Source organism: Corvus brachyrhynchos, unplaced genomic scaffold, assembly GCF_000691975.1.
Source record: "Corvus brachyrhynchos isolate BGI_N302 unplaced genomic scaffold, ASM69197v1 scaffold266, whole genome shotgun sequence".
Taxonomy (NCBI): domain Eukaryota; kingdom Metazoa; phylum Chordata; class Aves; order Passeriformes; family Corvidae; genus Corvus; species Corvus brachyrhynchos.
In genome coordinates this window covers 265,407-286,629 of record NW_008238633.1, presented here as the reverse complement: position 1 = coordinate 286,629, position 21,223 = coordinate 265,407, and the positions used below count along the sequence as shown (strand labels likewise).

The following is a 21,223-nucleotide window of genomic DNA, read 5'->3' as shown; positions in this document are numbered from 1 at the left end:
CCTTTGGGCCGGCCCGGGTACCCAGGGCCAGCCACAGCTGCTCTGGGCACCCTGTGCCAGGGCCTCCTCACCCTCCCAGGGAACAATTCCTGCCCAATATCCCATCCAGTCCTGCCCTCTGGCACTGGGAAGCCATTCCCTGTGTCCTGTCCCTCCAGCCCTTGTCCCCAGTCCCTCTCCAGCTCTCCTGGAGCCCCTTTAGGCCCTGCCAGGGGCTCTGAGCTCTCCCTGGAGCCTTCCCTTCTCCAGGTGAGCACCCCCAGCTCTCCCAGCCTGGCTTCAGAGCAGAGGGGCTCCAGCCCTTGGAGCACCTCTGTGGCCTCCTCTGGACTCATTCCAACAGCTTCCCATCTTCCTTGTGCTGAAGCCCCCAGACCTGGATGCAGTGTTTCAGGTGGGGTCTCACCAGGGCAGAGTGGAGGGGAGGAATCACCTCTTATGAGCATGATCATGTTTGTCTGGCACTGAGACACTTGAAAGCAGTCTGAGGGTACAGGACGAACATACCAGTTTTTTCCTATTTTATTCTTTTCTTTATTGGACCATAATTTTGCAGGTCACTCAGAAAAACAAGCTGTTAGAGTGGGTTTGTCCTGAAAAGTGTAACAGCATCCTTAGTGCTGAGCTGTTGTCTGATAGAAACTACCATGGCTTGTGTATCCCATCTCCTGGGAGCCTGTGGACCTAACAGGATCCAGAGCAGTAGGGCAGGGAACACCCACCAGGCAGTTCTCAACTGCAACTTCTCTACTGCAGATTCCAACGGATTTGGCAAGACACAGCTTTTAGGATACACAGAAAGGAAAGAAAAAATTACTTCAAGATTGAACACATTGTGGGATGCCAAGAGCTGTATTTGGACCTCTGCAGTGAGGGGTGGGGGCCTGTTCACGTGGAGTCTGCCAGAGCTGGGCTCAGAACCACAACAAAAACTGCCATGAATCCTTCTGCCTCCTGATCTCCTGAAGCATCATACCAGAGAGCGTGGTCTCTCTTTTTGGTTCTAAACATAGGAAAACCTGATCAGAGAGTCATCCATCTGCCTCTGAGGCTGTATGGGCATCAGCAGCATTCAACTTGCTACTGGATGTCCTTTTTAAATAAAAAGGCTTCTGGTTTATTCCCACGTCTTTTATTGTGATTAAGTAAGATTTGGAAAACATCCTCAGACATGAAATCAGTATTTTAAGTCTCTAAAGCGTTCGGAGTTCATGTATTTTTTAGCAGACAAAAGCATCTGCAAGTTGGTTTCAAGTATAAATAATTTAATCACGGGGTTATTACTCTTTTAAGTCAGGTGCTGCTTTAAAATCCTGGCAAGTATCTTTGAGGGGCAGCAAACAAATACATAGGTTTGACTCGTTCTTGGACTCATTCTTTGGTTTGCTGTGCTTTTTCAGAGTTCTTGGTTGGAGGCAAATACTTCCCTTAAAAAGAGGTCATCAATAATGAAGCAAGATGAATTTTCCAGGCTGTTTGGGAAGCGGTTCGTGCCAGGTCAGCCGTTTGCTCCTATTGCATAAGCTCTGGGCAGGGTGAGCATTGCTCATGGTCCTTCTCATTAGTCCCTTCAGCATCCAGAACAGCCTGGGCTGGGATTTTCAGTGTAGCTGTACTTACTGAAGCAGGTGACAACAACCGTATTTACTGGAACTGACTCTTAAATTTGTCTTCTAAACCGGGTCACTGCTGGAGCTTATTCTGATGCTGAGTCTTACATAAAATAGGCTGAAGCAGAAAACATCATCCTGGTTTCTGTACCTCCCTCAACTGCCAGATGTTTTAATTAATAACTGCTTTATCCTCAGTGAGTTTGCAGATGACACTAAGGTTGCTGGGAGTATTGATCTGCTGTTGGGCAGCAAGGCTCCATGGTTGTATCTGGAGAGGCTGGATCCGAGGCCAGTGGTCTGAGGTTCAGCAAGGCCAAGTGCTGGGTCCTGTCCTTGGGTCACAACAGCCCCTGCAGCTCCAGGCTGAGCCGAGCGGGCTGGGGGGGGCGGGTGGCAGCAGCTGAACAGGAGCCGAGGTGGGCAAGAAGGACCAGGGCACCCAGGCCTGTTCCAGCCATGGTGGGGCAGCAGGACCAGGGCAGTGCCCATCCCCTGTGCTGGGCACTGGTGAAGCCCCACCTCAGCTCCTGGGGTCAGTTTTGGGCTCCTCACAACAAGAATGACCTTGAGGGGCTGGAGCATGTCCAGAGAAGGGAACGGAGCTGGGAAGGGGCTGAGGGAGCTGGGGGGGCTCAGGCTGGAGAAAAGGAGGCAGAGCTTGTGGCTCCCTGACAGGAGGGGGGCAGCCAGGGGTGGTCGGGCTCTGCTTCCAGGGAACAAGGGACAGGACAAGAGGGAATGGTCCCAAGCTGTGCCAGGAGAGGCTCAGGCTGGACATGAGGAGGAATTGGGCAGCATCAGTTCCTGGAGCAGACGGTGATACGCTCAAGAGGAGCTGCGCCCAGGCACATTTCTCAGATCGTGGTGCAGCCTGAAAAGGGGCTGGGGGAGGCACCACCACCAGGACCCCATCACCCAGTGCATGTAGTGGTCTCACCACAGCCCTTTAATACTCCCAGGTGATCAGCAAAGCTGAACCAGAGGCAGAAGTGAGACGTCCCTTGAGCAACAAATGAACTGAAATAAACAAGGCACTCGAGGAAGAGATAAATAACAGCATGGCCACAGCAGGCCTTAGAGCAGAGTTTCCATCAGAGGCTGGGTTGCATCCAAGTGCTGCAGGGTGATGTGTCAGCTGTACCCAGAGTTTCACCCTTCTCCTCACCACTAATTATTCCCATCCTGACATTTGAACACGTCTGGCAGCGGTGGGAGGGCAGAGGGGGCAGAAGCATGGGCAGAGCTGGCTCAAGAACAACTCGAGAACAACTCGAGCTGATTGATAGCAGACAGCTCTTGGGCATGTCAGGAAGCAAACACACGTTGTTGGAAGTATGTCCGCAGCAAAGAGACTGACAGGAAGAAACATGGTATATAAAGGCTGCTGCTGTTGGCAGGAATTTCTTATTTTCACACTGATCGCGTTATTTGCACTGTATGAAATCACAGAATCACTGAATCACTGAATCATTTACATAGGAAGAGATCATTGAGTACAACCTTTGACCAACTACCATCTTGTCAGACAGACCAGAACATGCCCAGTGCCACATCCAGTCATTGCTTGAACATCTTCAAGAATGGTGAATCCATCACATCTGTGGGCAGCCCTTTTAAATGCCTGGCAACCCTTTCCGTGAAGATATTCTTCCTGAACCTCCCCTGGCACAGCTTGAGACCATTCCCTCTTGTCCTATCCTTTGTTCCTGGGAGCAGATCCTGACACCCCTGGCTGCCCCCTCCTGTCAGGGAGTTGTGCCACAAGGTCCCCGTGAGCCTCCTTTTCTCCAGGCTGAGCCCCCCCAACTCCCTCAGCTCCTTCCCAGCTCCATTCCCTTCTCTGGACATGCTCCAGCCCCTCAAGGTCATTCTTGTTGTGAGGAGCCCAAAACTGACCCCGGGAGCTGAGGTGGGGCTTCACCAGTGCCCAGCACAGGGGATGGGCACTGCCCTGGTCCTGCTAAAACTGACCCCAGGAGCTGAGGTGGGACTTCACCAGTGTCCAGCACCAGTGCCCCACCATGGCTGGAACAGGCCTGGGTGCCCTGGTCCTTCTTGCCCACCTGGGCTCCTGTTCAGCTGCTGCCACCAGCACCCCCAGGGCCTTTCCTGCCCCTCTGGCTCAGCCTGTAAATGCTCCCACTCCTCCTCACTCCTGATGTTCTTAGTCCATGGCTGTGTCGATGGGAGGGTCACTGACATGTCATTGCAGGATAGGTTGTGAGAGACAGAATACGATCTTTTCAAAATAATATCTAACCAATAATTATCCAACTTCCTAACAGTGTGATGACAAAAAATTACCTGCCTTCCTATTGGATGCTATGGGTTATTTTGAATTCCCTTTCCTCTTCCTCGACAGTCTGTTGAAGATCTGTTTTCATGGTTCATTTTATCCCTTTGGCTTCTCATAACAAGAACTATTTGCTAACCTGGCTGCCTTCCCAAGGACAGTGCCACAGCTCCCAGCCAGGAACAGAGACTTATCAATGGCTCCTCATCAGGCAAGTCAGGCTTTGTCAGAAATGGAGATGGCAAAAACTCAGGTTCCTTTCTCGTTCACCCTCCTTCCTGATGTTTTCCACTCTTTTTTCCAGTCTTCCAGCCTAGAAGTTGCCCCACCCCATTTTTAATGGTACAAGTTTTAACTAGTTGGGAGGTGAGTGGTAAATATGGTGCCATGCTAGGAAGAACCACACCAGGACTACTGAAACATTGCTAAACATTTTCATTGGTGCCAAAAATATTTGAGAATAAATTGGTTTCATCACCACCCAACATTACCCCAGATTTCTGGCAATGAAAATAATTTAAACTGTTGGGAAGGCCTTATGTTTCAGATTTGTTTTGGACTTGTGGAAGATACAGAAGGAGACAGCTATGTGTCTTTACCCTGAAACAGGAGTTATTTTTTTCTGTGTCAGAAAACATGATTCACCAGACATGCCAGGGAGAGCATTGCTCAGGAAAGAAATGACTGTATCCCTCCAGGCCTTTCCATCCCTTGGAGAGTTTCAAATTCTGGGAACGTGACTTGGGAACATGACTGAACTTCACAAACTGTGTGAAGTGCACTAACTGGGGAGCATTGGGAGAAAGCCACGACAGGCCTGTGTGGGTCAGTGTTCTCCTTCATACTCCACAAAAATTCTTTCTTCTCCATGCTGATAAAAAAACAGGTTTGAAAGCCCCCACATCCCACAGCTGCACTGGTGGGACTCCTCACAGTGTATAGAAGGGACCCTGGTTATCACAAAGAGGTGCTGGAATCTTCAAACCTGATGTCACTGTTAATATTTTGCTTAATTTGCACATCCTCCTCACTTGTAGACACAGGGTGTGATGGAATGATGAGTATTGTTCATCTTTCCAGAGTCAGGACCAGCGTAGACTCATCCAGGGCTGAATTTCATCCAGCTCTGAATGAGGAATTTACTTCCTACTTGTTTTCTTATTGACTCTGAGCTCATTAAGATAAGTTTCACGTGTACCCCACAGGGCTCCTGGCCTGGGAATACCCTGAAAAATACCATTGCAACTCTTTCATAGAAAACTGCTATCTAAATTATTACTATTAATAATAATTATTATTTTCTGCTATAATTTTACCTGTTATACCTGGACTTTGAATTTGGTTCCTACCTGATGTAAATTATCTCCCTACCTCCTGGCAGAGCAGAGTTCTTCCAGAGCAGAGCAAAGTAGCCATGATAAACTGACTGTGAGCCAGCCCCAGAGGCACAGGTGGGACCTCAGTGGAGGATGAGCTTCCTGACCTCTGGAACCTCTGACTGCACCTTGCAGCTTAACCATAAACCAGCAGAAAACTAAAGCAAAGCAGACCTGCTTTGGGGTAGTGTGTGATTCCAGGGTACCAGGAAAAGCTCCCGTGCTTGCCTTACAAACCCTCCAGGTGAGAGGTTCAGATGCAGGTTGAGCCCCAGGCTCACAGCAAGGGGACAAGCTCCTCCCCTCTGCAGAACCCTGCATCCACCAGAACATGGCAGCATGAGACAGGCAACAGCTCCCAAGAGCATGTGGAAGTCTTTTTGGTGTCTGTAACACGTCCAGAAAGGATCCAGAAGAGCCTCTGACTGGTCAGGGCTCATCTGTGCATAATGGGGTCAGTTTTGCATTTGAAAGTAGTGATGAATTCTGGATTTTCCTCTTTTGGTGTGCAGGAGAAAGCATGATAGTTGGAGCTATCACAGAATCATAGAATCAGACTGGTTTAGGTGGGAAGGGACCTTAAAGTTCAGCTCATTCCACCCCTGCCATGGACAGGGACACCTTCCACTATCCCAGGTTGCTCCAAGCCCTGTTCAGCCTGGCCTTGAATACTTACAGGGCTGGGGAGTCCACAAACCCCCTGGACAACCTCTGCCAGGGCCTTCCCACCCTTATAGTAAAGAATTTCTTCCCAAGATCTAATCCAAACATGCCCTCCAATCACTCCTGGTTATTGCAGCATGGCCCTATGTCCCTTGTGCCATCCCACACCCCTGTGCTAGCATCCCCAGCACCAGCCCAGGGAGTGGGTCATCGTACCCTCGGAGTGGGACCAGGGAGCTGTGCCCTCCTGCCACCTTGGCTGCCTGCAGAAAGGGGCAGGAAGCACCAGCAGCCGCCCAGAGCAACCCTTTGGTTTTGACATCTTGGAGTTTTTAAATGTGTTGTCCTTCCAAGCAAGGATAAGCCCCCAGTTAGAACTGGTGGGATGAAGATGGCAGATTTTTTTGCCTCTTCTCCCTCCCTGAAAATACACAGGGATCTGCTTTGTGCTTGGAAATATTCTTAACAAATCTTTATGAAAATTGAAACACCCAGGCAAGTGGAAAGGTGACTGAGGACACAGGAAGGGTTGGAGAGGAACAGAGGGCTGAGCTCAGAAAGGAAGCTGTGAGGCCAGGGAACACACCTCTTCCAAAGATTTCCAGTGTGCTTCTCAGCCCCGTGGGATTTGGAAATCTCAGTCTCAATGGGTGGGATTTTTCCTTCACAGAGAGATGTGAAGCAAAATCCAGCTGTATGCAACCATTATCGATCAGGAATATTTAAGAGAGTTCTTTCCAACCTCCACTAGAAGCTTTTAAAATTATTTAGCTCAGAGCTCACAGAGGAAAAATAATGTCAGATCTCTCCCTTTCTGCTACTGCAGAGCGTTCAGTAGGACCCCCCGGGGGGACCCGGCACCCCTGCCACTCCCGGCTGTCACTGGAGCTGGTGGGGCCAGGGAGAGTGATGGATGCACTGCTGGATGGCACAGAGCAGCCTCTGCACAGGGGCGCAAGGCTGGAGCACTGTGAGACCCCCAGGGTAGCTAAAACCAGGGCTTAAAAGGGGGAAAAAAGCCACCTGAGTGTTTTGCTATGGTAAAGAGAGGATTTAATGTAAACCATTCCTTGAGGACACACCTCACCAGAGATTTATCCAGGCTTGGGGTTCAGTGGCACTCTGGCTGCTGGCACCCAGCTTCACCTGTTAACAGTTCATGAAGCACAGACTGAGTCTGAAAGGTTTTTGCTTTACTAGACACAAATTAAAGATTTATCAACAGCACCATGGCAGAAAGCTTTTCCTTGTGACCACAGTGTATAGTGGCCTGTGCTCCAAAATAGAAAGGGCAGCTTAGGATTCACCCAAAATGCTCTTTTATGCCAAAGCAGTGGCACTGAATTAACTGGAGCAATGTTACCACATGACACATTCCTGTCTCATCTCCTGCCTCTGATTTCTTTCCATTTGGCACAGTGGGTGAGATGAAGATAGAAAGAAAATGACCCCCTCCCCTGAATCCTATAATTTTGTAGTTTCACCAAGCTGTTGTTTCAGTCGCACCCAAACCTTGGTGGTGCCTGTGATGCTCTGCACTGGTCCCTTCCCCTGGCAGCTGGCTCGAGGCTGCTCCTGCAGAGGCAGGGGGTTGTGGCAACACTGCCCAGCACAGGCATGAGCACAAGCACAGCCTCCTGGTAACACAGCTGCTCCTGTCCCCATAGGGCCACAAACCAGTGGGAAAGGAGGGGAGCCTAGGTCCTGCTTATCAGGGAGTCAGGCCACAGAAAGGCACAGGACAAAGAGCATCCCTCCTGCTGACCACGTTATCTCAGAGATCCTCCTCCACGACCACCCAGGCCCTGTTCAACAGCATCCAATGCCAAACTCTGGGGCTCCTCTTGCCCCCAAAGAGAGTCTTGCAGCAGTGGATGCGATCTTGGCTGTGTGTCAGTGACTCCACCTAAGGTTTCAAGTTGTGTCAGGGGAGATTTAGATCTAGATATTAGGAATACTTCTTCACAGAAAGGGTTGTCCAGCCCTGGCAGAGGCTGCCCAGGGCAGTGGTGAAGTCACCATTCCTGGAAGTGTTTGAAAAACATGTAGATGTGGCACTTCAGGACATGGTTTAGTGGTGAACATGGTGGTGGTGCCAGATCAGCCTTAATGATCTTAAGAGGCCTTTTGCGACCTTAACAAATCTGTGATCCTATGATTCTCCTACTACAGCAACAAATTCCTTTGGTGGGATTCTCAACACTGCTCATAGAGGCACCTGGGCCAGCAGTTCCCCTTTATCCAAAGGAACAGGCCAGTAACAAATGTCTGTATGTTTTTCCTTACATGAAGTCCCTTTTTGGGTGGTCAAAGTAGCCCTTAAGGTCAGCAGTGTGTCAAAGTCCTTTTACAGCAAGCACCAGTGCATCTCCAAGGCTTCACGGGCAGTGACCCTTGGAACTCCCAAAATGACACAAAATCGAGGATTAACCCAAAGACACCCAGTCTTTGAACGGATGAGTCCTGTTTAACTCCAGATCCCTAAACAAGGTAAGCAGAAAAACTGCTATTTTGAAAGCAGGTGAAAATGTTAAAAATCCTGGTGCAAATACCCAGAAAAATTTAACCATGAGAGGCCAGAGCCCAGGAGGGGTTGATCGGCAGCCACGGGAGGGCAACAACCAAAGGGCGCTTCTGGAAGGAAGAACAATGCATTAACTACAAGAAAAACAGCAGCATTCTTCTCTCAGATTTTATTTCAATTTAATTTCCAGCTTCACCCCATTAAAAAAAGAAATCCATTAATTTCTACAGGATTCAAGAAGATGTACATTCAGAGAAATTACTACAGAGAAATTACTGCAGGACACAGGACGTGTGAAGTGCAGCAAACTGATTCTTGGCAGCACAGCCAAGGCACGGCATAACATGGAGTAGCATCTGTGCACATAGAACGGCAGGGAAAAGCGTCCACAGTGGCACATTTTTGACCAAATATGTTTTCAGTTTATTACAGTACAAGAAAAATAAAGACAAATGAAAGAAACAAAAGGAGTAACTTTGCCTTGGCAAAGGCACTTTTAACTGCAAACTCCATCCAGCAGCTGTAAAACAGCCCAGTGCATCCCAGAATGAATCATCACTTCATTCCCACTCCAGCTCATCAGGCATATCATCCTTCACCAAGTCCTTTAAATAGCAGTCTGGCTTTAAATGGAATTGTGCAAATTCATTCTAGGATCTGTCACTTTGCTTCCCAGCTCTCTGCACACAGACAGTCCCGTCACTCGGCCTTAACCATCTTCATGGCTCAAGCCGGTACCTGCACATCAGCCTAGGGTGATCCCACTGGACAGCTCTTGTCCTGGGATTGAGACAGCCCTGACACTACCACCAGGACAATCAGAGGCACTTCAGCTTTACTTTAAATCAAAATGCCCATTCATTAAAAATACAACCAGGGAAGGAAGATGATTTTTTGCTAGATAGCAGGAGGCCTTAGGGCTGAAGAACCTGGAGCTCATCCCCCATTCCCTTCCCCTCAGGATTCATGCACAAATCACTCAGCGGCAAAGGGGGACAGTCCCTGGTGGAAAGCAGCACAAGCTGAGCAGGCAGGAGCCAATGGCTCGATGACCTGCACAACCCACCCTCATCTCCTTCCCAAGGGGCACATCCAGCTCTCCAGGAGAGCATCCCTGCCTAGGTTGCTTCTCCTTAGCTCCTGTACAGTTCCTGCCTGCAGCATGAGAACCATGGTGTTCACAAGGATGGCCTCTACCCTCTGCATGGAAGCACCTACAACCCAGCCAGGACAACCTCCCTGCACAAAGAGTGAAGCACGTTTATAAATCAATACCAGCACAGTTTCAGCAGCAAAGGCCAAGCTATTCTTTACTTGCCAGGGAAACCAGAATTCTGCAGCTCAGCAGCTTCATCCAAAACCCTGTTTGATTTATTCCCAAGTCCATAACACTGTTTGCCCACAAGGACCTGACTCCTCTGCAGGTGCACACGTGCTTCCTCCAGGAGCTGAAAATGGAATTATCACTATCCATATGTGCTGCATAGATGTGCCTGCAGAGAAGCAAGCTCCTGAAAGAAAAATATTCCAAGAAAAAGAATGTCTCCCAACCAATGCACATGCCAAGTTTATAGGCAGCCTGACTTTCACTGTTCAAATTAATAACTGGCACTAATGAAGGAAGAGATTATTTTCTATTCTTTGCTGTTAGGTCTTTCACACTAGGATGAACCAAGACTCATTTTTTCTTTCTCCTTCCAGCTCTAACCCATAGCTCATTCTGGATAATCTTTTTCCCTGAGAGACATCCTCATCTCAGGCTACCTCAGGAAGGGAGGAAATATAGCCCTAGCCATAGTAAACTTTCCTGTACCATACTGGGAAGGAATTGTTCCCTGTAAGGGTAAGGAGGTCCTGGCTCAGGTTGCCCAGAGAAGCTGTTGCTGCCCTAGCCCTGGAAGTGTCCTTTGGAAGCTCTCTAATAGTTAAATGTCTTTCTTATATTGTGGTGCTCAGAATTACCCCCAGCACTCGACGTGAGGCCACCCCAGTGCAGAGCAGAGCGGGACAATGCCCTCCCTGGCCCGACCGGCCATGCTGGGCCTGGTGCCCCCTCCTCGCTGCCAGGGCACTAACATTCAACTTTCCACTGACCAGGACCCCCAGGTCCCTTTCCATGGTGCAGCTCTCCAGCATCTCGTTCCCCAGCCTGTCTGTACATCCAGGCTTGCCCCATGCCAGGTGCAGAATCCAGCACTTTCCCTTGTTGAACTTCACTGGGTTGGTGATTGCCCAGCCCTCCAGTTTTTCCAGGTCTCTCTGCAGAGCCTCCCATCACTTCACTGGGAAAGGGAAAGCTAAATAAATCTGGAACATTTTCTTGGTAGTCTGAAGTGCTTCACGTCAGACATTCCAGTCCCTGGAACACCCCATGGGCTGAGAACCAGCCTGCACCAGCTTCAGGGCATTCAAACCAGGGCCAGCAGCTGAGTGTGATCAGGAACAAGGCAGGCTGGGATGAGGCACCAACAGGGAATCAGAAGTCACAGTGAATACAAGGCAGACATAAAGGGAACTGGCCCCCATAAACTTCTCACAGGTGCCAGTGCCCACCTGAGCTCAGGCAGTGACTATAAAGGATCTAGACAAAACAGACAGTTCTGAGACAGAGATCCATTTCTTAGTAAGGCTTTGAGTGCATGTGTTCAAGTGCTTTTCTTAAATTAATTCTCACAAGAGACAGGCCAGAGTTCTTCAAACAGTTGTGATCCTTCATTCCAGTAGAGAAAACACATATGCAAACATGGCTTCAGACCCACACTCACTTATGAGATCATTTTAAAGCTTGTAGTAAAAATATTTTTATACAAACGATAAATACTTTAAAATAAGCATTTACAAAAATAAAACGATCCGTTCCCATAAAGAAGGACATTTATAGCTGAAATTCTGAATACATCTGGAGGCAAGGCAATTATTGATGAAGCTAGTTAATGAAATCTTTGGTATGAGTATAGGACATTAATATTTATGCACCGTTGGCTTCCTTTGGCCGGCGTACTGTACAGACAAGTGAAGAGACAGCTTTTCCTTAATTTCTTGGTATGTCTTCCAAATACAACATACAAATATTTCTAACATGTCTTCCTATGATAATAGGAGAAAAGCCCAAGATTCTCCTGGCTCTTCCTATGGCTTGTGTTTCTAAAACAGAATGATGAAAGGAAAAAGAGAAAGTGAACACAGTTAAATTTCATTTTAGCTAGGAAGCAGCACCTGCAAAAAATAATAATCAATTGAAAATAACTCTAGAGGAAAGCCCATTTCCTTAAATTTGTAGAAATCGACTACCAAGAGAGGCAAACAATGAACCTGTTCAGTTTCATTGCTGCAAGTTCAGACAGGAAGAGGAGATTGGTTAGGGAAGGGGGCAGCTTCACACTGGATGAGCACAGCACTGGATGCTGTGGAGCAGTTGACTGTCAGGTGGCAGGCAGAGCCAACACCCAGAGCCAGCAGCATGGGGACAGCTGTAGCTGCTGGGACTCAGCAAATCCAGCCAGCATCCTCCAGCCCTGGCACTGGTCAGGCTTCCACCAGCTCCCAAGGGGTGTGGGAGCCAGAAGGTTTTGGGTCTGTCTCATGACTGCTGGGCATCATGACCCATTGCTATAGCAACAGGAACTCAGGTGACTACGGTCTTTAAAAAGAGCCCCTATTTGTGGCATCTTTTTTAGGCAAAATTATCTATACCTCAGCATGTCTGCTGTGCAATTTGTATCCTGAGCTCATTAATGAATGATGACACCTTGTCCCACCCTGTTCAGCAGACCTGTCAGATGACAAGCCCAGCTCACTCCATCCCTGCTGAGGGAAGGCAGCCAAGAGAAGCCCCTGAGTAGCTCACCCGAGTTACAGCAATACCAGAACAGGGCCAGTCCTGCAGCCACGCTGAAACAGGCCAGGAAAAACACTGGGCCTAGAGAAAACGGGAAGGAAACACATTAACACAGAACAGGGCAGCAGAAGTTTAGCTCAGTTCATAAATTACCAATTGCTATCAATATGCATAATTAAGCATATTCAAATGAAGCTAACACATTCACAATTCTGTATGTTCTGTAGCTAATGTACTATGAAGCACATTTACTAGACTGCAATTAATTTTTACTTCAGTTGCTTTGCCACCATTCCCTGTTCCCCTCTGCTCATCTAGCTACAGCCTACGGACTTTAAGGAAAAGTTTCCTTAGATGTTTCCTCACTAAAACTTCGTGCAACCCACCCTTTAAACACTAAACAAACACGCTCCAGGCTGTTGGCCTCCCCCACAGCCAGGCACTTCACTCCATACATGGTCCCAGGCCCTGCTCAGGGGAAGAGGCTGCAGCCCTAGGAGGCACATTTTTAGGGTTTTTTTCATTCCCCACAGATTTCCCACAAACTCCACTTTCTGGCAAGAGCAAATATTCTTGTTTGTGTTTACAATTATCCTGGGGGCTGAGATAAAGAGCCACATGTGCACCTAAGCCAAATCTCCTGGAAACTGCCTGCCTCGAATTACACACAGCTTAATGGTGATGGTCAGTACTGATGTTCAATAAAACCTTTCTAATTCATACTTATCCACTGACAAAACAGCACAAAGATTTATAACTGCTTCTTTATTACCTAATATTCTATTTGTATTAACTATCTCACTAGAAACAGAGATAGAATTAATCTGCACCTCTATTTGTAGTCACTATTTCACAAGAAACAGAGACACAATTAAACGACACCTATCAATTTAAGGACAAGTGTAGTGCCTCAATAAATTCCTGGAGCTGACTGTGTGGACAAGGACACTGGAGAAACAGCAAAGGGGCAAGGATTTGGTTGCTCCTTGGCATGTAACCTCCAAAGGAGGGTGGCTAGTGGCCAAACAATCTCTAGTCTCAGGCCAGCTCAGAAAAAAAAAAAAGTAATAAGTAAAAATAAAATAAAGTATTACTTCGTTTTCTTATTTCCAAGCACTTTCTCTGTTCATCCTGTGCTGTTATGCTGCCAACAGCAACAGCAATGTTGAAAGTCTGAACAGCAATTTGGTTCAATATTCAGAGAAACACCACCACCACAGACAAAAATATACATCGAGTTAAACAGTGTTTCTGCTCCTTATTTCAGTTTTCTCTCAGGAAACTGGAAAAAAAAGCATAATTCATAGAAGGTGTTTTGAATCGTTCATTATTGTATCTAAATCTCTAAATAAAATATTAAACTTAAATGATACAATAGTTCATTATAAATTGTGAGAAGTCTTCATCTTTCTTTCAGATCTTCCTTTTCAAAATATCCTACTGCGAATAAAATATTTGTCTTTATAATCTGGCAGTGAACAGAGGAAGGTGAAAATAATTAATATGTTTTCCTAAGGAAAATATATTTAAGCTTTTCCTTCCTTTCTGTCATTGCTTTCAAATAATTTCTAATTAAATTGAGAGCTTAAAAAAATTGAAAAAAATTTGAAAGTTGTATCAGAAAGTAATTGATGGCCTTATGCAAAAGACAGCAGCAGCTGAATAGACCTTACTCTCAAAGCATTGAAGAAATCACAGAAAATTAAGAGTTTAGCTGTAATAGTGTAAGTAATACCATTGTAAATATTGATTAAACTCTACAGTCTCTTCAATTTCCTGGCACTGGTTTCCTCGACAGTAGCTCAGTACATTTTCCTCCATTAATTCTCCTTAACTTGTGACAGTAAAGACATCATAAGCCAAAGTAGTTGTTACATGAAGTGCAAATTACATGATATAATAAATTGCATCATAATCTGCAAAGCCATTCCATCCGGTGACACTGTATGATTTATTTACCCCTGTCATTTAGCATATATTGCTCCTTGTCAGTGTCTATCTCTGTGGGATCTGGGGTTTCTAGAAATAAAAGCAACACATGAAAAGTTAGTACTCAGCTCAAGCAAACAAACAAACATAATCAGCACATGCAAAATGGTGCAAAACAACACATTTCAGAAAAATATCCAATATTGCCATAAAGTATTAAGCCCTCCAATGGTAAATCATTGCTAGAGTTAAAGCTGGACTGATCGAAAGACATAGGTACAGAGTCATCTGAATGCAACTACAAACAACCCACCCATGAAGCCCCACCTCGGATCTGCTTAAGCACTGACCACATAAATAACATTACACTTGTTTCCCAAGTTAGGAAAGCAGGAGATAATCCTTTCACAATGCCAGCAATTTTCATTGTAATAAATACAAACTATTCGTTAACAGATGCACTAATCTGAAAATACCTCTATAATTTAACATATCGCCATTCTTTTTCTTGAGCAAATCTCTGGCATTGATGTATTTAGCAGGTAAAGCACATAGAAAAAACTTCTTGGTGGAGATTATTTACTAAACGCAGGTCTCAGCTGAAGACATGCCCAGCTTCTTTAAAACTCTGGAGGTTCTCTATGCCAACGTTTGGCACAAGTAATTTTGACCTCTATCTTTCTGCAAATTCTAGTAGAAAAGGAGGCTGGCCTTAAGACAAGGTGTTCCGTAGTTTCCACTCTGGGCAGAAAGACCCGTTCAGAGCTGCCTTTGCCACATGGATGTGGAGATCACGCTGTCTGCAGAAGGGGCATGCACAGCTGTCACCAGACATGGCATAGGAGTGACTTTCCATAACACATCCCCTATCTGCAAAACAACTGTTTTCAGCCAAACCTTTTTGCAGTCACAGAATCACAGAATCATATAGGTTGGAAAAGACCTCTGAGATCACCAAGTCCAACCATCAAAGGGTTAAGAGGGTTAAAAAAGGAAAGGAAAAAAAGTAAGAGCTCTGAATCTGGCTGCCAATAGGGAAGAATTTAAGAGTGATCAGTTTCAACTGCTCTCCTTCCACATGACACCTGGATCTAGGAGAGGTACCTCAAAAACTGCCCTGTCCACCCAGGCAGCAACAGCGGAACATCCATCTCCCCTGCTAACGACATCCCTCTCCGTGGCAGGACAGGCCATGGCACTGGAGCACGACAGAAGCATCTGGAGCACTTTGCTGTGAAGCCTGAGAGTCACTGAAGCAGCAAGGATTGCTGCAAAGCCTCTGTGAGCACTGTGTGCCCCCAGCAGCCTCACCCAGCCTGCCTCCTTGGGGTGCTGATGTCCTCCCTAGGAAATCCTCACACTGCACAGAAGAGCACAGACAAATCTCTGCCATGTCTATCGCTGCGTGTGGCTGATAGGAGCCTTTATCCTTTTAGCCTATGTCAGCACGGAGAGAAATAAAAACTTTTTCTGAGTCCCTTGGAAACTCTGGTTTGCCTCAACAGCTCCGAGGCTGCCCACACCGTGTGCCTTACCCACCCTCTAGTGGGAATGTTCAGACATTACCAGACATTTCACTGGCAATTTACACTTCAGGCAAAGAAATTTTGTTCTAGCACAAATTTTAAAGCTGTCTTAAAAATGAAAAAGAAATATTTGAAAGGATTTCCTCTTAGAAAAAATCTGTCCTATGTATAGCTGCATGTAATCTATTACAGAACTCAGTCCTGGCCATGGTTCATCCATGTCCTCATCAATAATTATTCCAACTGTTGGTAATGCTGCTTGTTGCAGCTCAGTCTGCATCTAGAAAAAAATCCCCATGTTAGGGATTCTCCTTTTCCTTAACATTTACAAATTCTAGCCGCAATTCTGTAAATGCTTTGTGCTAAATTTAACAACTGCTGCCAATCGTATTATAGAAAGATAGCACAGTTTGAGTTGGAAGGGACCCTAAAGACCATCCAGTTTCAACCTCCTGCCACGGGCAGAGACACCTTCCACTGACTAGGGCACTCAGGACCCCACAGACCCTGGCCTTGAAGACTCCAGGGAGCGCTTCCAAGGAGTAACATTCAAGTAACGAAATGTGCGTGTTGGAGGTCTGAAGGATAATGCCTTTAATACTGAAAATGTCCAAGTTTACTTAAATGAGAAGTTACTCCTCATATTGATAAAGGAGCTTTTCCTGAAGAATAAAAGTGTTTGCTGTTTTAGCTTAAAAAGCTGCACAGATGTTTCTTAACCATTCAATCCAGACTGCAGGCATTTGTTTTAATTACAGAACTCTAAGAAGCAGCAAGCGTATTAACACAGTCATCTCAATATTTATTTCTCAGGTCAACAGGAAGAAGCTGCCGAACCTCAGCACACAGCAACATTTTAACTCAGTTCTTTAAATTATCCTCATCCTTCTGAGGATGGTAACATAAAAGACTGTACCAAGGTAACAGAGCATTCAATTACTTTTGATGGTTACTGAAGTCCCTTTGCAGCAGCAGCAAAACAGTTTTCTGGTGCCACAAGGAGCTGTATGTTTAACATGAAGCACTTCTAGCACAGGTATTTGCTATGCATAGTCTGAACACGAGAAACCCTAACCCTGCCTACTCGTGGCTACCTGAGGAAAGCTCAGAGTCACCACGTAAATAATGTGCAAGGATGAGCATGCTTCTGGCTCCAGCTAAAAGTGAAAACATCCCACAGACTCTATCCAAGTCTCCTTGTAAAGGTACATATTCAAAAATGGCTTGTAGAATGTGCTATTGAACATTAAAAAAGCTTCAACTCTCAAACATCAAAACAGTCGAGAAATTTTATTCTTAGTGACTACACTAAGACTTCTCAAACTGCTCTTAATTCATAAAGGCTGTCTGCTAACTTCTAGTCAGCCTGGCAGAAAAACCTGTTTCTTGAGCTCTACCAGAGTAAAAATGATAGATCCAAGACAATTTGATTGAAGAGCCTGATCCCCAAAGTGCACAATTTCTGCAAGGTGAACATCAGATCAAAGCACTGCCTTCAAGCCGCTGTGAGGCTCAATCAATTGGGATTGGGGCTCATTTGAGATTCTGAGGCAGGATAGGCCCAGACTTCCCCAGTTCAAAAAGGTTCAGGTATGGATGTGGGGTAACGCTGCAGCCTCCCTGTGCAGACAGGAAAATGGCCTTCCATCAGTTTGTGCTGGGTAGATACAAATTGCTTCTTTCAAAATGGAAGACAAAATGAAGGTAATTACAATTTTACATTACATTTTCACTGTATAAATAACAGAGGTCAACCTACAGACTTTTGGACTAATGGTTTGAATGTCACTGGAGTTTGCCTCACGTCTGTAATTTCCCCTGGCACCTGATGGAGTATCTTACAACTAGAAATCAACTGACTAGTGAAGCATTAGAGCTGGTAGATACTTTATCAGGATTTCTTAAACTGCTACTTCCTTAGGTAAACGTGGGAGCTTTCCCTCAAGTTCCTCAAGTCATTTCAGTATGGGATGCCTGAATGTATTTCCCATACACTTGGAACAGTGTTCTTCTCTGTGTTTCTTAGGTAGGGGAAAAAAAAAAAAGACCAGTACATAGCAGCAAGCATTATCCCACACTGGCAAGTCAGGCTTGAAACCTTTCCTTAAAGAAATGAGCTCCTCTGCAATACAGAATCAAATCTGTATGAGCCTCAGTCCTTCTGAAGTACATACAAGTGTATTTGGGGGGCAGCTTTACGGACATCGGTCAGGTCTGTCACTGCACAAAACAAGTCCTAAGTGATTTTAATATCACAGTCCATCTGTGCAAGGGCCTATGAATGTGTGCTTCACGTTAAACTAGGCACAATGAGGAGATTTATGGAATTGAGGGGAAGCCAAGGTTCTGGGTCAGCAGACTTTTGAGCTTAACAAATTAGAGGTTTGTAACGTTTCTCCGGTTGCCTGTGCTACAAGTCAGAATAAACATAGAGGAAATAAATAAGCCATTATGTAACAATGGCTATGAAAGAGAAGCTGTGATTCATAGCAGTTATATAGCTGTCTGACATGTTGCACTTAAATTGCTTTAAAGATGTATTTCATATTTCAAAACAAGCAAAGAGTTTTGCCCACACTAATCCCAAGTAACAAGAAGTCAAATCCCCTTACAACTTTTGGAAAACTCGAGTCAGAAAGAATTAAGGTATACCCCAAAATTATTTAAGTAACTTGTTTATTTATATTATTTATAACCTGTTTAGGTTGTTTAAATGACCTACACTGCATCTGAAATGAGGTTTTACATTGGTGAGGAAATCCACAACTCAATCAACTCACAAGTCAACTTACTCAAGATTTTCCTGCTTGGCAGGTCATTAAACAGCTGTTCAGCATTGATCTGCAGAGCCCTGTAAAATTCCTGACAGTGTCTGTCTCCTTTCTTTTGGAGGTGTTTTAACAGATCTGAGAGTCTGGTATGGAGTGATGCCTTTGGATTCCTGAACTGTAAGAGAAAAGTACTCATCAGAAGAGAGACTAAAACAGAAGAGAGATTGAGAGATCAATTTTTCATCACTATGCCAGGGAGCAAAGTTATGGAGCTTCTTTGATATTTACTAGAAGAATGGGCCAAAAAAACAAGGGAAACATAAAAAGGACATACATGTACTGCACAGCACTGAGCTTCATGTGGTCAGCACTGTCTGATGGAGAGTATATTGTCTCTGCCTCCCCTCCTGCTTTTTTTTTGTCCTGATCAAGTGAAAGCCACTCTGCATTTGATGTCTTCCCTGCATCCAAGCTAACACAGTACTTGCTATTCTACAGTTTAATTCTGACAGCTGCAGATAGAAAATTTCAGCAAATCTTATAATTTGATATAAAGTTTGATGCTTTCAAGTTTGCCCTAAGCTGCCAAGTAATGATCCCCAAAAAGGCACTTTAAACTGCTTATCCTAGTCCCAATACTGAAGTGTTCATCATCCCAAGATTATATATTTCATTGTTTTTTCATTGTTTCCAGCACAATTAACTGCTGTGTACCCACTTCAACAGGCACAAATTCCCATTAATCAGGTTGGCAAGCAGCTGCAGATGAAAATACGTTTTTTCTGTAGTGCTAAATGTGATGAGTATTAGGAGACCTTACAAAGAGAAGGAAAATGCATCCCTAGCCTTATACATCAAACTGATTTCAGTTTATTTGGAAAAAATCCAAAGCCATTTCCAGCAAAGCATCATATTTCATAGAAGCACAGCGGATAACCTTTGGAGCATACTGAGTTAGGAACAATTCCTGCTTGAGGGGGACAGGAATGCCACAGATTTTACACAACACTCCTTATTCTGACAACATTCCCACAGGGTCTACAAGATACAGCTGAGATTATAAGATTCCTAAACACTCAATAGAGTTGACACGAACTTGCCTGGACGCATAAAACAGCAGTTCATTTCTGCCTAAGCGCAGAAGTCACAAATCATGTTTCACAGATTCCTTATGGATTTATTTTGAAGCTCTTGAGGAAGCGGCGAGACTTGCTCAGCTAATGATCTAACTCTGCTCTGTACCACAAAACACTGTGTCCCCATGGAGTTTGATTATGGCAGAATTGGACCTATTTTTCCTGATGTTAAAATACTGATACGCCAAAACCCTGTGCAGACATGAAGCCAGCAGAGGGCAAGTACAAACTATTATAAGCAGGATTGGGGAAGCTCTTAGCTGACTTTAATTTTGTCTCCACACAAGCTTAGAAGCTCTTTCTCCCTAAAAACAGCTACCCATTTTTGAGAGCTTCATGTCAGGGAGGGTGGCCTTCCTCCATACATGGTGACACCACTGCAAGATAGTACTAACTCCATCTACTTCCCACAGCTCCATACTTCTCTACCAATACTTAAAATTATTAATTGGTTGCCGAAACTGATTGAGCTAATATAGGTGATTTTGTGGACAGAGATGGATGCAGCACAGATGAGCTGGTGAGCCACTCCACACCACCTCATGTGAGGAGACAGGCACGCCAGGCATGCGGTCACAGGATGGGTGCCCTCCTGCCCACGGACTGGCTGTACGATTGCGTGCTCCTGGTCATGGCAGGGACCGTGGCATTAAGCTGCTGCTGAAGAGAGTGTTCTCTCTCATGACCAGGGAACGTGCCAGCCCTGTGACTGCTCCTCTTACATGAGATGCCAGATACAACTGGTCAGCAAGCAGGAGGTGGGGGGCAGACCAGCTGCATGTGGCACCAAGAGAAGTATCAAGAAGAGGGCAGATGGGTTAGTGACCCACAAAAGCAACACAATAGTCAGAGATACAGCAAAACTCATCAAATTACCTTTTCTGCTTCTTCATTGGTAAGAATTTGGGGATAGACTCTGTTAAGCTGAAGAACAATTTTATCAACCACTTGCTCATTCAGTCGGCTAGTGCTTGTAAGGAAATACATGTCATGCTGCAGCCGATGACAATATGACTGATCTAGAGATAAAATAACACACAGAACAAACCACAGCAGTTAATTAACAAGCCATTTTAAAATTCCATAAGTTTTATTTTCCTACCAGTAATTAAATCGCTACAATAAAATTATCACCACCACCTAGTATTAGAGAGCTGAACTATGTGTTAAGGAAACACAACACTGCCATGTACTTTCAAAGACACATCCACTTGAAATTATACAAATTCGAACTCCTGGCTGGTCACTCCTACTGCCTCTCTCTTTCCAGAGGGAGAAGGTTCTAAATAATTTAGAAGTCAAGCTCAGATGGATATTTAATCAAATACAGCCCTATAGTTAATAAATCACTGAAGATAAATTTTCTATCACTTATAAAGTCAGATTATGACATTTAGGGCACCTGCAAGATGCTTCTCCCCTCCAATGGGATGCTCTGATTCTGCTCTTGGAATAACAAGGCTCATAAAAAAACTTATCATACATGACCATAAGGTGCCAGACTGTCTGCTACAGCATCTGCAGAAAAAACATCAGGGTAACAGGGACACTCTT

The 21,223-nt window shown here is 45.4% G+C and overlaps 1 protein-coding gene across 4 annotated transcripts in view; it reads right to left on the bottom strand.

Moving 5' to 3' along the window:
- Nucleotides 1-8,623: 8,623 nt before the first annotated feature.
- Nucleotides 8,624-21,223, bottom strand: part of CARD19 (caspase recruitment domain family member 19) — an 18,446-nt gene continuing 5,846 nt past the window's right edge. For 2 of the 4 annotated variants that reach the window (XM_008636016.2, XM_017737336.1), the window contains exons 2-6: nt 20,546-20,688; nt 18,555-18,708; nt 14,267-14,326; nt 12,317-12,388; nt 8,624-11,613 (exon numbers count right to left, since the gene is read on the bottom strand). In XM_008636016.2, coding sequence (XP_008634238.2) covers nt 11,501-11,613; nt 12,317-12,388; nt 14,267-14,326; nt 18,555-18,708; nt 20,546-20,688 — 542 coding nt within the window. In that variant the 3' untranslated portion in view covers nt 8,624-11,500. The other 2 variants (XM_017737337.1, XM_017737335.1) reach the window with 2 other exon arrangements.